The 14,145-nt window shown below is 37.8% G+C and overlaps 1 protein-coding gene across 5 annotated transcripts in view; it reads right to left on the minus strand.

Annotated features, from left to right (window-relative positions):
- The window catches only part of PSME4 (proteasome activator subunit 4), a 106,777-nt gene that overhangs the window by 27,852 nt on the left and 64,780 nt on the right, over nucleotides 1-14,145 (minus strand). For all 5 annotated transcript variants that reach the window (XR_004178252.1, XM_031655157.1, XM_031655160.1 and 2 more), the window contains 10 exons: nucleotides 13,969-14,064; nucleotides 11,130-11,261; nucleotides 8,202-8,411; nucleotides 6,712-6,848; nucleotides 5,139-5,192; nucleotides 4,707-4,836; nucleotides 3,640-3,721; nucleotides 2,420-2,573; nucleotides 1,844-1,913; nucleotides 512-637 (listed from right to left, as the gene is read on the minus strand). Coding sequence is in view for 4 of the 5 variants with exons in the window: in XM_031655157.1 (XP_031511017.1) it covers nucleotides 512-637; nucleotides 1,844-1,913; nucleotides 2,420-2,573; nucleotides 3,640-3,721; nucleotides 4,707-4,836; nucleotides 5,139-5,192; nucleotides 6,712-6,848; nucleotides 8,202-8,411; nucleotides 11,130-11,261; nucleotides 13,969-14,064 (1,191 nt within the window). In the remaining variant the exon portion in view is untranslated. The remainder of the gene's footprint in view (nucleotides 1-511; nucleotides 638-1,843; nucleotides 1,914-2,419; nucleotides 2,574-3,639; nucleotides 3,722-4,706; nucleotides 4,837-5,138; nucleotides 5,193-6,711; nucleotides 6,849-8,201; nucleotides 8,412-11,129; nucleotides 11,262-13,968; nucleotides 14,065-14,145) is intronic.

The raw sequence follows: 14,145 nt of genomic DNA on the forward strand, positions 1-14,145 counted from the left end.
AAAATGTAACCAATGAAACAAATATTAATAATCTTTCTAAGTATCACACCTCAAAAAAAGCAACTAAACATAAAAAACACATATAGTTTTGGGTATTTTTTTCTTTCTAGTGCCAATTACAACAAACATTAAAGATAAATACAGTCATCCCTTGGTGTGCATGGGGAACTGGTTTCAAGATCCCCACTCCAGAATACCAAAATGTTCAAGTCCTTTACATAAAATGGTAATACATCCTCCTGTATATTTTAAATCATTTTAAGAGTACTTATAAGATCTAATACAATGTTTACCAATTGTATTATATATTAATGCTACGTAAATACTTGTTATAATGTCTTGTTTAGGGAATAATGACAACAACAAAAGTCTATACATGTTCAGTGTAAATTCCAGTGCCATTTTAGATGAAAGCAGATGGCTAGCCTTGATCAAATATTTATAAGTTATGAACCTACAAACTGAATAGTTACTAAGCATTACAAAGAGGATATGTAAATAATATAGTTACCTTAAAGAGACAAAAACGTCGTGGATTAAACTTATCTTTTCCTTTTCTGTCTTCTAATGATAGAAAAGTAATTAACTGTTCAACAAATTTAGGATCAGAAAAATGATCAAATATAATCTGTTCTGCCTATAAAGTTAAAAAAAAAAAAGAACAATATTCAGGGTTTAAAATCTACTTAAATACATGATTCTGAAAAAGTTAAAATTACAAGATTTTGATAGTCAAAAGCAGGCTGTATTTTTGTTTCAATGAATTTTTAGTTCTCATAGATAACAATGATTTCTAAAACCAACTATCTCCCTCTAAAAATGCTAAAACAGTAAGAATAAGTTTTCCTTCAGATTCTCAAGTTTGAATCCTATTTCTCACACTGTGAATTAAAAATCAACAAATGTTCTGCTTGGTAAATGAAGACTGAAAGCAACTGTGACATCTGGTGTGCAATTTGTTAAAATCCCCAAAACTATAAATCAAGCCCCAACAAATCACTTCCATATTTATAAAACACCAGAAGTTAAAAGGTAAACCAACCGTTCAGAACCAGAAAAAGTTACAACATCATTAACTTGAGGAATACATAAACTTAAAAACCCTTGTCAACTTTCTTTTTTCTTTTCTTTTTTTGGGACAGGGTCTCACTCTGTCACTCAGGCTGGAGTGCAGTGGTGTGATCATGGCTCATTGCAGGTAATCAGGTAATTTTCCCACCTTAGCCTTCCAAGTAGCTGGGACTAGAGGTGTGCACCACTACGCCCAGCTAATTTTTGTATTTTTTGTAGAGACAGGGTTTCGCCATGTTGCTCAGGATGGTCTCAAACTCCTGGGCTCAAGTGAACCATCTGCCTCAGACTTCCAAAGTGTTGGGATTACAGGCATGTGCCATGGCTCCCAGCCAAGTCAACTTTCAAAATGAAGTAAATTAAATGAAGTTTAAGTCAAGTTTTAACTGAAATCTACCAGTATGTGTTTACGGAGTACCCATAATTTATATGCAATAGAAAACTAAAAATCAGTCATGAACTTTTCCTTTAAAACACTTGTAACAGAACTGATACAAGAAATGAGCAGCAAACTACATAAAGCAGTAGCCAAGGGAGTGCTGAATGGGGTAGTAACTCAGTCTTAGATACATCAAGATCTATGTCAACTGGCACTGGTATAAAGGGGTTGGGGAGAATGGATTACATAGTCACCGATATTTATGCAGCACTATACTGAAAAACACAACTTGTATTAAGAAAAAAAAAGAAAAAGAAGAACTGAAGTGAGGTTGAGATAAATCAGTGGCCCAAAATAAGATGCATTTGAACCATGGTGAAATGGAATGCTTACCTCTGTCATATCCTCCCTGCTTCTGCCAAGCTTAGGCTGCTCTTCCACACCAGCATAAACAACCATATTCCTATATAGTAAGAGTTCATATTTATCATACGCATAGAAAAAAATATTAGAGCTTCATGGATAGAAAGCATTAGAAGGCACTTTTAATGAACTCTAACTAGATGCTAAGTTTGGGGAGATGAGTACAGCAGTAACAGTCTAGGCCTTAAAAATCTATCAGATCACTGTGTCCTAATGACAAATGGAGTTAATAAGGAGAGAAAAGTATGTATTTCTCTGGGCTGGTTTAGGCATGTGTATTATTAATAGGTAGGAATATAATTTAGAGCAGCTATTAATAACCTCCTTAGCCATATAACCATGGGATTCAGAAAGGCTAAGGGTTTTCATACAAGGAAAGAGGCAGGAATGAGGCGTAGCATTGGCAGGAGCAAAAGAAAGAGAGGACTAGGGAAGGGGAAAGATAAAAGAACCTTCAAGTGCCTCTGAACCTCCCCAGAAACTGAAATATGATAAAACAGTTATATCAAATGCATTTAATGATAAGATACACAGTAAGTTACTTACTTTGGCCAGGTGTAGTATCCCCAATGAGTTTTTTCCACAAAGCAACTTGACTCCCATTCTTTTTTAGTTCTTGGTAAAGTTTTGCTATCATAATGCAACCAATGATTATCAGGTCTATCACCAGCAATAATTTGGGTGGGTTTAGGATATCCACCTAAGGAAAAGACAATCACATTTGATGAATTTAAAAACATTCACCCAACAGTTATTCTCAAATTTCAATCAACAGTACCAGTGTAACTTTGTCTTCACAATACAACACTATTAAAATTCTCTCAAGACAAGGTAACATATGTATGAGCAATTGGGGGCACATTTCAAAACAGAGAAGATGGGATTATCTACTAAATTTTGTTGAATCAGTTATTTTGGGGGAAAAGATCAAGGATGAAACTTACTTCATTCCTTTTACCAAAATTAAATGGATTAATTTTGTTTAAACTATTTAGATTTGAAATAATAATTCCAGACTTACAGAGCTCAAAGAATTCCCACATAACTTTCACTGAGACACCCAAATTTTAACGTTTTGATATTCTCTCTCTCTCCACACATACTTATCAAAACTATGAGTATCAACTGTAGACATCATCTCAAATAATCAAAATACAATTCTCAAAGTTTACATTAATACAGTAAAATTATTTCATCAACAGACTTTACTCAAATTTGGACGGCTGTCCCACTGAATGTACTTTACATTAAAAAAATTTTTTAAACATTTTCTTCTGGACTATAATCCAATCCAGGATTAAACATTGCATTAAAGGAAACTAAAGATACCATACAATTGAAATGCAATGTTTTAATCCTGGATTGGAGACCAGAAAAAAACGGTTTTTTCTTCTGAAAAATTCTGGTAATACAATAAGGTATGAGGAAGAAAATTCACCTTGTCCCTATAATCCCACCACCCAAAGAGAAACATTTAACAAATTAATAACAGCAATTTAAGTCTCTGAAATACAGTTGATGAAATAATTAGTATAATTGCTTAGTGGGTGACATAAAAATATGAGGGCAGAAAGAATCAATCTATTTTTGTAGATAGTTATCACTGGCTTTTACTAAGTCAACTGTTTCCTTCATAATGTTATTTCATATTTTGTGTTAATATCCATAGAACAATATTTGAGGTCAAGAACTAAAATGTATACATGTCAAGAAAATTTTCTGAGTTTTATTGGAAAGTACTATTAATTACTTCTGGTAGTACTCACTGATTTCACATGGGTTAATGGTCAGCTTTTTGTGGGTTCTTTTTAGCTGTTTAAGGATACCAGCAACAGCTGAGATAGCCATCTAGAAAAGAAAAAAGGCACAATTATAAAAAAAATTTAAATCACTTAACTGGTTGCTTGCTCTACTCAAAGGAGAAATCGATTCTGTTTCTTTAAAAAAACACCTCACCTATTGACATCTGGCAGTACAGCCATGTGAGTGCTAAATCTGACTTAGAATAAATCACAGGCAGTCCTTACTCTACAGTCTTGACCCATGCTAGTCTCTCCTCCTAGAAAACTTTGACCCTTTCTTTGTTAAACCAATACCTGCTCATTCTTCAAATCTTAGCCTCCAGGTATTTTTTTTTTTTTTTTTTAGACAGAGTTTTCACTCTTGTTGCCCAGGCTGGAGTGCAATGGCACAATCTCAGCTCACCACAACCTCCCCATCCCGGGTTCAAGCAGTTCTCCTGCCTCAGCCTCCCAAGTAGCTGGGATTACAGGCATGCGCCACCACGTCCAGCAAATTTTGTACTTCTGGTAGAAACGGGGTTTCTCCATGTTGGTCAGGCTGGTCTGGAACTCCCAATCTCATGTGATCTACCTGCCTCAGTCTCCCAAAGTGCTGGGATTACAGGCGTGAGCCACCAAGCCTGGCCCAGCCTCAGGGTATTTTTAAAGGTCGTTCTCCAATGCTTCAGCTTAGGCCATCTCCCAATCCCTCACCTCACCTCTGACACTTGGAGAGTACAAAACTGTACCCTCAGGTTTCTTACCCCCCCTGAAACACTGCACATCTAATTTTCTAATTTTTCAATCTTTCCCATTAGCCTATAAACTTATTTCCTGCTATATTCCCAGTGTTTAAACACACAGTGCCTAAGCATGTCCTTATATATTTGTTAGATGAATCATTATCATCTCTGAACCAACGGGGTAGATTTCAAATCAATATACTTCAAGATATTTATTAACCAAGTGTGTATTGTTTGTGAAGAATTTAAAGACTTCAGGTCACGTACATAGTCTCAAACCCAAGACTGTAGCTAAAACAAGGTATGTACCTTTCGAACTACAATTGCATCATGGTTGAGATTCTCAACAAAAAACCGTATGGCACGAAGAGGCAACACTCGGTCATCTCTCAGCAGTAGAGACAGAAGCCCAATGCCTATATGTTCAAATTTCCAGGGCCTTAAAAGGAGGAAAAATGACAAAGCATACCACACATAAAACCACTTGAAAAAAAAAAGAAAGTATGTGAAACACCTTATAATTTTAAGTTTCTCAAGAATTAAAATAGGTCTACTGAAGAACGCTGCTTCTATCATTAATCCCAAACTTTCCCTCCATCTCTTTTCCTCTTAATCTGCTTACAAATACACAAATCAGAACACAACTTTTTGTGACATAGTCATTCATAGCCTTCCTTGTAGAAAACTCCTATAGTATTTAAGATAAATGCTGTGAGAATTACAAAAATCTTTTGTACTTACAGGTTTCTTTGCTCCACACCATCTAGCAAGGTGTCTACCAAATTTTCATAGTTCCTTTAAAAAAAAAAAATCAGGTGAGGTATTACTTTACTATAATACTAAAATGAACATCAAAAAATATAATAGAAATGCAAATTCTAGCCAAATTCACCCTCCTTCCCCACTTACTTCTCACCACCTGACTGTAAAGGGCCTGGTGAGAAGCAAGCCAGAATGAAAGCAGACAGGTGAACAGAGATGCTGGGAAAAGCTCATGAAAGGCTAGGGAGAGTGAACTCAACTTTTCCTGAGTGGACATGCACAAGTAACTCTGTAAGTAGTAATCAATTAATTGGGAGTGGTACACACACACACACACACACACACACACAAACACACGATACAGCCTATGAAATATATTACATAGGCTGTAAGAATTTATTATTTATACACATTTTAGAAAACAACAAAGAGGCATATTCATATACTAATTATAAGGCAAAGACAAAATCAAATTAGGAAGACTCTTGCTTAAGTGTCATCACTGAAGGATTTAAGTGCTTTGGTACCAAGAATCCAAAAACAGTTTATTAAAATCCTGATACCAAATTTGACCAAAAAGTCATTATTATTATATGAACTATAAAATGATACATCTGCTAAACTTGAATTTTGGAATTAATGACTGATATGTACCAATTACGTAGTTTCTGAAATATTACTACCTTAAAAAAAAAAGAAAGAAAGATAATTGACTAGAAAAAAAAAGGTATGACAGTGAAATAACTTTTTGTTTTATTTGAGACAGGGTCTTGCTCTGTTACCCAGGCTGAAATGCAGAGGCACAATCTCTACTCACTATAACCTCTGCCTCCCAGGTTCAAGCGATCCTCCCACCTTAGCCCCCCAAGTAGCTGGGGCTGTAGGCACATGCCACCATACCTGGCTAATTTTTGTATTTTTTGTATAGACAGCGTTTCACCATGTTGCCCAGGCTGGTCTTGAACTCCTTAGGTCAAGCGATCTTCCCACCTCAACCTCCCAAAGTGCTGGGATAACAGGCAAAAGCCACCACGCTTGACCTTATTTTTAAGATGGTGTTTTATACCTCCATAGCTTACAAAGAAAAAACAGGAATCTTTGTAATAACTATCTCTCGATTTCTTTGTATTTTTTTCAGAAGTCAATCTGTAAACATCATTAAGCAATTATGGTATACATCTTTATTTTAGAGATGTTAAAAACTTACTATCGGCCAGGCGTGGGGGCTCACGCCTATAATCCTAGCACTTTGGGAGGCTGAGGTGGGCAGATCACTTGAGGCCAGGAGTTCGAGACCAGCCTGGCCAATGTGGTGAAACCCTGTCTCTACTAAAAACACAAAAATAGCCCGGTGTGGTGGTGCATGCCTGTTATCTCAGCTACTCGGGAGGCTGACACATGAGAACAGTTTAAACCTGGGAGGTGGAGGTTGCAGTGAGCCATGACCGTCTCACTGTACTCCAGCCTGGGCAACAGGGCAAGACTCTGTCTCAAAAAAAGCCAAAACTTCTATCTATATGTCATCTATTGAAGTACACCATTCATCAATTACCTTAGGGCATCAGCATTCTTTTCTTGTTGGCGTTTAATTCCTTCCTTAATTTTTTCTGGGCTAAGCAATATCTGGTTGATAGAGGGGTTTTTTGACTGTTGAAGTAATTCCGCTATTTCAACACATGACTTTGGAATCTTGTTAAAAAGAAAAAAGCAGGAAAAAAAAAATGAAGTTCTGATGCATACTACCTGAACGAACCTTGAAAATGTTAAGTGAAAGAGGCCAGACACAAAAGTCCACATATTTTATGATTTCATTTATATGAAATATCTAATAACAGGAAAATTTACTGAAAAAGAAAGTGGTTTCCAGGGCTTTGGGGTATGGAAGAATGGGAAGCGACTGCTATTAGGTACTCATTTTGTTTTGGGGCAATGAAAATATTGTGGAGGCCAGACATGGTGGCTCATTTCTGTAATCCCAGCACTTTGGGAGGTCAAGGTGAGGGGACTGCTTGAGGCCAGGAGTTTGAGACCAGCCCTGGGAACACAGCAAGACCCCTGTCTCTCTTAAAAAAAAAAAAAAAAAAAAAAAAAAATTTAAATTAGCTGGGTGTGGTGGTGCACACCTATAGTCCTAGTTACTAGGAAAGTTGAGGCAGGGGATGATTATGCCACTGCACTCTAGCCTTGGGGGACAGAATGAAGCAGAATGAGAATGAGAAACAAACAAAAAGGAAAATGCTCTGGAATTCAAGTGGTTACACAGCCCTGTGACTATACTATTGTGCATACAACCTGTCCATATTAAAAGGGTGATATTTATGATATGTGAATTACATCTCAATTAAATTTTTTTCTAAAAAATAAAGTATAATCTAAAGACAGTTGCAAATAGCAACGCTATGTTTGATTTAAAAGGAATATATTTAGAACAGTGGTTTTTAAACCAGGGGAGAGATGTCAACCATAGTCACTTTATGGCAGAGGTGGATTCTGCTGTGCTCATCCTTCTTTTACTCACCACCATGTTCTGAGGGGGTAAAAAATACAGATTTACAGGTTCCTAGAAAACCTGCTATAACTCGTAACCTGAGCACCACTGAAAGTTATACTCTTTAGTCTTTCATTTGTCAAATCATTCAATTTTAGTTTTCTTCACTATAAATTACAGACCCGGACCCAGTAGTCGATCTTTTGTGACTTTGGCTAGCATGGTAAACCTCGTAAAATATAATTAAGTCTTTGAAAAATGAAGCTGTGGACACACACAAAATAAGGGTAAATATAACAAATCAGTAAGCCTTTGTGGAGCCCTGGCTGTCTCCCCACCATGCTCCAACTTGCTACTCTACCTTGTTATCTATGAAAGTACTTAATGATCAATGAAAGTACAAAAAGCAAACAGGTAACAAATGTTTTTTTAAAAAAAACACTGGACTCAAATGCCAAGAATATTATTACTGGAAAAAGGGCAAGAAAAATAAAGGGCATTTTAACAAGGCGGGATTTCCACTAAAACTTGAATGAAGGAATGACATTGCTTACTGTGAAGTCCAAGCCAATTGTTTCATACTGCCTATGAATCTTTTCTGCAAGATCATCAAACAGTCTCACTATTGATGGCTTTTCCAGGGACATTGCTTGGCTAAGCCCTGAAGAAACAATCGCTGGCCAAGTCTGTACAATACAGTCCCAATCATGAAGGTTTGCCAAGCACACACCACTGTGATTTCCAAGGAGACAGTACAAGGCACCCTGCAGAAAAAAATATATACATATGTTTACATGGGAAATAAGAGGCATCGTGTAGTTGTAGCCAACACACCTACATGTTGATTTTAAATGAGTATTGATTACTTAAATGCTTAACATTGGTTAGTAAAATATATTCACACATTGAACATGTTACTTTTTAGAAACTTTAACTTGACATTTAAGTGGCATCCGTTAATATTTTCTCTAAGTCATTTAATACAGAGTTTGGGACAGGTGAGGTGGCTCACGCCTGTAATTCCTGCATTTTGGGAGGCCAAAGCAGGTAGACTGGTTGAGCTCAGGAGTTTGAGAGCCTGGGCAACATGGTGAAACCTCTTCTCTACAAAAAATCAAAAATTAGCTGGGCATTGTGGCACACACCTGTGGTCCCAGCTCCTCAGGAGGCTGAGGTAGGAGGATCACTTAAGCCCAACAGGTCGGAGGCTACAATGAGCTGTGCTTATGCCACTGTACTCCAGCCTAGGTGACACAGCGAGACCCTGTCTCCAAAAAGAAAAAAAGAAATTGCTCAAAGAATGGCTACTAATAAGGTAGTAAAGAAATGTAAGGCTGTTTCTAAGAACATATATTCCATAGTAATTTTCTTCAAGTATATCATAAAAACCACAAAATGTGCCACCCTTAAAATTTTTGGGTCTAATGTTTGGTGTTTGAAATAATTTATTAAATAGTAGTTAACACCCAGTTGCTGAGTAATTTACAAAGTACATAAAAACTATATTGTGTATTTATTACTCATGAAAGTCCAATTAACCACAATGATTCTGATGACAGCAGGTATCCTTTCTAAAGTGCTTTTTCAGAAAAAGAGTTAGTAGTACCAAAATATTTTGATTTTCTTTTTTTTTTTTTTTTTTGAGGCAGATTCTTGCTCTGTCGCCCAGGCTGGAGTGCAGTGGCACGATCTTGGCTCACTGCAACCTCCGCCTCCCGGGTTCAAGCGATTCTCCTGCCTCAGCCTCCTGAGTAGCTGGGATTACAGGAGCCCGCCACCACGCCCAGCTAATTTTTGTATTTTTAGTAGAGATGGGGTTTCACCGTGTTGGCCAGGCTGGTCTAGAACTCCTGACCTTATGATCCACCCACCTCGGCCTCCCAAAGTGCTGGGATTACAGGCATGAGCCACCGTGCCCGGTCAATATTTTGATTTTCAACTCACCTCACCTGATTCCAATCTAGCTTGTTACTGACTTTGTATTCCACTCCTCTCTACAGGTTCTCCATAAGGTCACTCATAACCTGGATTTTGTTGATCTAATAGATATTTTTCGATTGTACTTGACCTCTCTAATTTTGTCCATTTAAACTGCTCTCATTAAGGTCAACAACAGGATAGTCAATGAGTCAAACCTACAAGACTCTTGAATTATACATCTGCACTGGGGGTCAGCAAATATTTTCCATTTGCTCTGTCTCAACTACTCTTCTCTGTCACTGTAGAGTGAAAGTAGCCATACATAATACATAAAGGAATGAACATGACTGTGTTTCAACAGAAGTTTTAAAAAAGCAAATTTTTACTTTTACAAAAGCAAACAGCAACTGAACCTGGGCTATAGTTTATTGACACCTCTGTCTTACAAGCTTCATGGAACATGTTTAGGGTTCATCTTCATTATCTCCAAAAAAACAAAGAATGTACTCACTGACTCTTCCTTCTAGAAAGACCTCTTTCTGCCTTCTGTGATTCTTTCCTATTTCTTGATACCTTTCTGACCTCTCCAGTGTCACTCAGCTCTTCTATTGGCTTCTAAAGGAGTTTCTCAACATATGCCCCTTGGTCCTCTTCTTAATCTCCTCCTAGGCTTTCTTATCCATGCCCATAGATTTCAATTATCATCAACAAACATGGAAATGGTATCTTCGGACTCAGATATCTAACTGCCCACTTGACTGTGCTCTTAGTTCACTAGAACCACTTCAAATTAAACTAGTCCAAATTAACTATGTCATCATCTATTCTACTCTCGCTCTCTCTGATGTGCCCAACAACTAGTTGTAGGATCCAAAAGCTTAGTAATTTTGACATTTCCTTTTTTCAGTCCCCTCATGTTCAATCACCAAGTCCTCTCTGTTCTCACTCTTAATTCACTCTCAATCTATTTCTTTCTACCTGACAGTATAAGCAATCATTATATATTACCTATACTCTATTACATCTCCATAGGATGTAGTATTTGCCTTACCCTGTATCATTTCTTTTCTTCTCTACTCCAATTACATAAGCTTTCATACCATTGCTCAAACTTACCATATTTCTTCCTTCCTGTCTTAAGCCCTTCCTTCATGCTGGTCATACTACTCTAAACTTCTTGGTCTTTCATCCCTCTCTGCCACAGGCCAGCCAGACTACTTGGCCACTAGCACTCAAGTTCAACAATTCTTTTCCTCAGGGAAGTCTGCTTCTTACATTTTCTTCATCATAATACTGATCACAAACAGAGATAAATAAGTAAATAATGAGTCTCATATCGGTATGAAACAAAGATTATACCTTTTTAAAGGTGAATCGTGTTGATATCTTCAATTTACTTTGAAATACATAAAAAAACTGAACAGATATGCGATAAAACAAATATAGCAAAATCTTAAATATAGAATCTCAGTGGTGAAGATATGGATGTTTACTGTAGAATTCTTTCAACTTTTCAGTATGTTTGAAAATGTTTACAATAAAACAGAAAAAAAACCCTGTACCTTGAATTGCTGCTGTGTAACATCTTGTCTATCAGGCCTTAAGAACTCCAAAACCAGGGGAATGATATCTCTGCAACAGAAGTTATATGCTCCCAAGGCAGCAAAAAATGTTTGCTGAGCCTTATTTCTCACCTGGAGGAAGTATTATTAACAAAGGACTTTTATTATATATTAAAGTACAAAGCAGTTTAAAACAAATTTCAAAAACAATAATGATAATTTACATGTTTTTCTCATTAACAAAAGAAATCTCAAAGCAAATATCCTAAAAAACAAGTAAATGATTATCTTTACTTATATCAAAAGGAAAGCACATTACCACCAACCATATCCATACTTTTATGTTACACTGACTGAAATATGTTTGATAAAATGTGAGACTGAATGGAACCAATATGCATTTGCTCAGTAACACAGCTAAAAGTAACCAGCATACTATTAAACTTTATTCTGAATTACTCTTCATATGAAGAGCCAGATTTTCTCTTCTGTCCACACAAGGAAAATTAAAGAATTTCCAGGAGGAACTTAAATAAACCAAAACAGACACATAACAACTTAAAATTTTTAAGGCAAACCTTAAGCACAATCTCACATATTTTTGACCCAAACAAAACATTAAGTATAAATTTACAACTTATGAACTAGTTAAACAGTAATGGATAATAACTGGTTATAGTAGGCTGGGCACGGTGGCTCACACCTGTAATCCCAGCACTTTGGGAGGCTGAGGCAGGTGGATCACCTGAGGTCAGGAGTTAAGAGACCAGCCTGGCCAACATGGAGAAACCCTGTCTCTACTGAAAACACAAAATTAGCCAGGCATGGTGGTGCATGCCTGTAGTCTCAGCTACCGGGGAGGCCGAGGCAGGAGAATTGCTGGAACTTAGGAGGCAGAGGTTGCAGTAAACTGAGATTGTGCCACTGCACTCAAGCCTGGGTGACAGAGCAAGATTCCATCTCAAACAAACAAACAAAAAAGAGTTTGAAATATGCACAATATGTTGCTTTTCCTATAACCAGTTTTTTTTTTTTCGCTCTGTCACCCAGGCTGGAGTGCAGTGGCGCCATCTTGGCTCACTGCAACCTCTGCCTCCCAGGGTTCAAGTGATTCTCCTGCCTTAGCCTTCCGTGTAGCTGGTACTATAGGTGCATGCCACCACACCTGGCTAATTTTTTGTATTTTTAGGAGGGTGGGGGTTTCACCATGTTGCCAAGCTGGTCTTGAACTCCTGATCTCAAGTGATCCACCTGCCTTGGCCTCCCACTCACAGTGTTGGGATTACAGGCATAAGCCACCATACCTGGCCTCAAACTCATTTTAAACATTACTTCAGAGGGAATCTCTGAGCCAGAGATTAGTTACAGGTTGAGTATCCTTTATCTAAAATGCTCAGGTGCCCAGGCATGGTGGCTCATGCCTGTAATCCCAACACTGTGGGAGGCCCAGGCAGGAAGATCGCTTGAGCCCAGGAGTTCGAGCCAGCCTGGGCAATACAGCAAGACCTTGTCTCTACTAAAAATGAAAAAATTAGTCCAGCATGGTGGCGCATGCCTGTAATCCCAGCTATTCAGGAGGCTGAGATAAGATGAGCACTTGAGCTCAAGCTCAAGGCTACAAGGCTTGAGTTCAAGATGAGTTCAGGGCAGTGTATGCCTGTAATCCCAGCTATTCAGAAAGCTGAGGTGAGAAAATCGCTTGAGCTCAAGCTCAAGGCTTGAGTTCAGGGCTACAGTAGGCTGTGATCACACCGCTGCACTGCAGCCTGGGTAACAGAGACCGTGTCTCAAAAAATAAAAATAAAGTAAAATAAAATGCTCAGGACCAGAAATGTTTTGGGTTTGAGATTTTTTTCCGATTTTGAAACGTGGATTATAAACTTCCTGGGTAATCATCCCAAATCCAAAAATCTGAAATCAGTAATGCTCCAACAAACATTTCCTTCGAGCATCATGTTGGTGCTCAAAAAGTTTTGGATTCTGGAGCATTTTGGGTTTCCAATGCTTAACCTGTAGCTAATTTACATTATTTTACAAACATAGAATAATTGTTGCACATGAATCTCTTTTGCCTCCACTATCTTAAAAGGCAGCCCTCACAATTCATGCGGTAGCAGCTTCCTAAAACCCAAGCATAATGTCTAGGAGGAATTATGTGGCCTTCGTAGACTGGACTTCAAAATGTGATTGAAGTGCCAGCAATATCACACTAGCACTGTCTTCCAAATTTAAGTAAATGAGAAGCAATTACCAATAGCAACATTAAGCATTATTAAAAAATGACTAGCAAACTTAGCTTGAATATATTTGCAATTTGAAAGCTGTTTTCTTTTTTTTTTTTTTTTGAGATGGAGTCTCGCTCTGTCGCCCAGGCTAGAGTGCAGTGGCCGGATCTCAGCTCACTGTAAGCTCCGCCTCCCGGGTTTACGCCATTCTCCTGCCTCAGCCTCCCGCGTAGGCACCCGCCACCTCGCCCGGCTAGTTTTTCGTATTTTTTAGTAGAGACAGGGTTTCACCGTGTTAGCCAGGATGGTCTCAATCTCCTGACCTTGTGATCCACCCGTCTCGGCCTCCCAAAGTACTGGGATTACAGGCTTGAGTCACCGCGCCCGGCCTGAAAGCTGTTTTCTATGCTAACAGGAGTTAAGAGAGCCTAGCTTTTGGTTCTGGTTTTATTACTTCCTGGATGTAATTACTGGAAATTACAATTTCCACTCATTGAGAGAATAATTCCAATTATGGGAGCAATTATTTAAACTCTCTTGTTAAAAGGGGGAAATTAAGATTGCATGTAATAAAATGGGAGGGCAGGAGAGTGCCGTGTTTGGATAAACCTTACCTGACTGTATGAACTTGTAGATAAGCGAAGAAGATCTCTGATCATATCTTGATGTATCTTTTTGTATTCACAACCCTCAACAGTTAGTGTCCGTAGCTAAGAAAACAATTGCAAAGTATTTACTAAAATGTAATTATGAAAACACAACTAAATACTCATCTGGAAAACTGGCATTTT

Source organism: Papio anubis, chromosome 14 (genome assembly GCF_008728515.1).
Source record: "Papio anubis isolate 15944 chromosome 14, Panubis1.0, whole genome shotgun sequence".
NCBI classification, from domain to species: domain Eukaryota; kingdom Metazoa; phylum Chordata; class Mammalia; order Primates; family Cercopithecidae; genus Papio; species Papio anubis.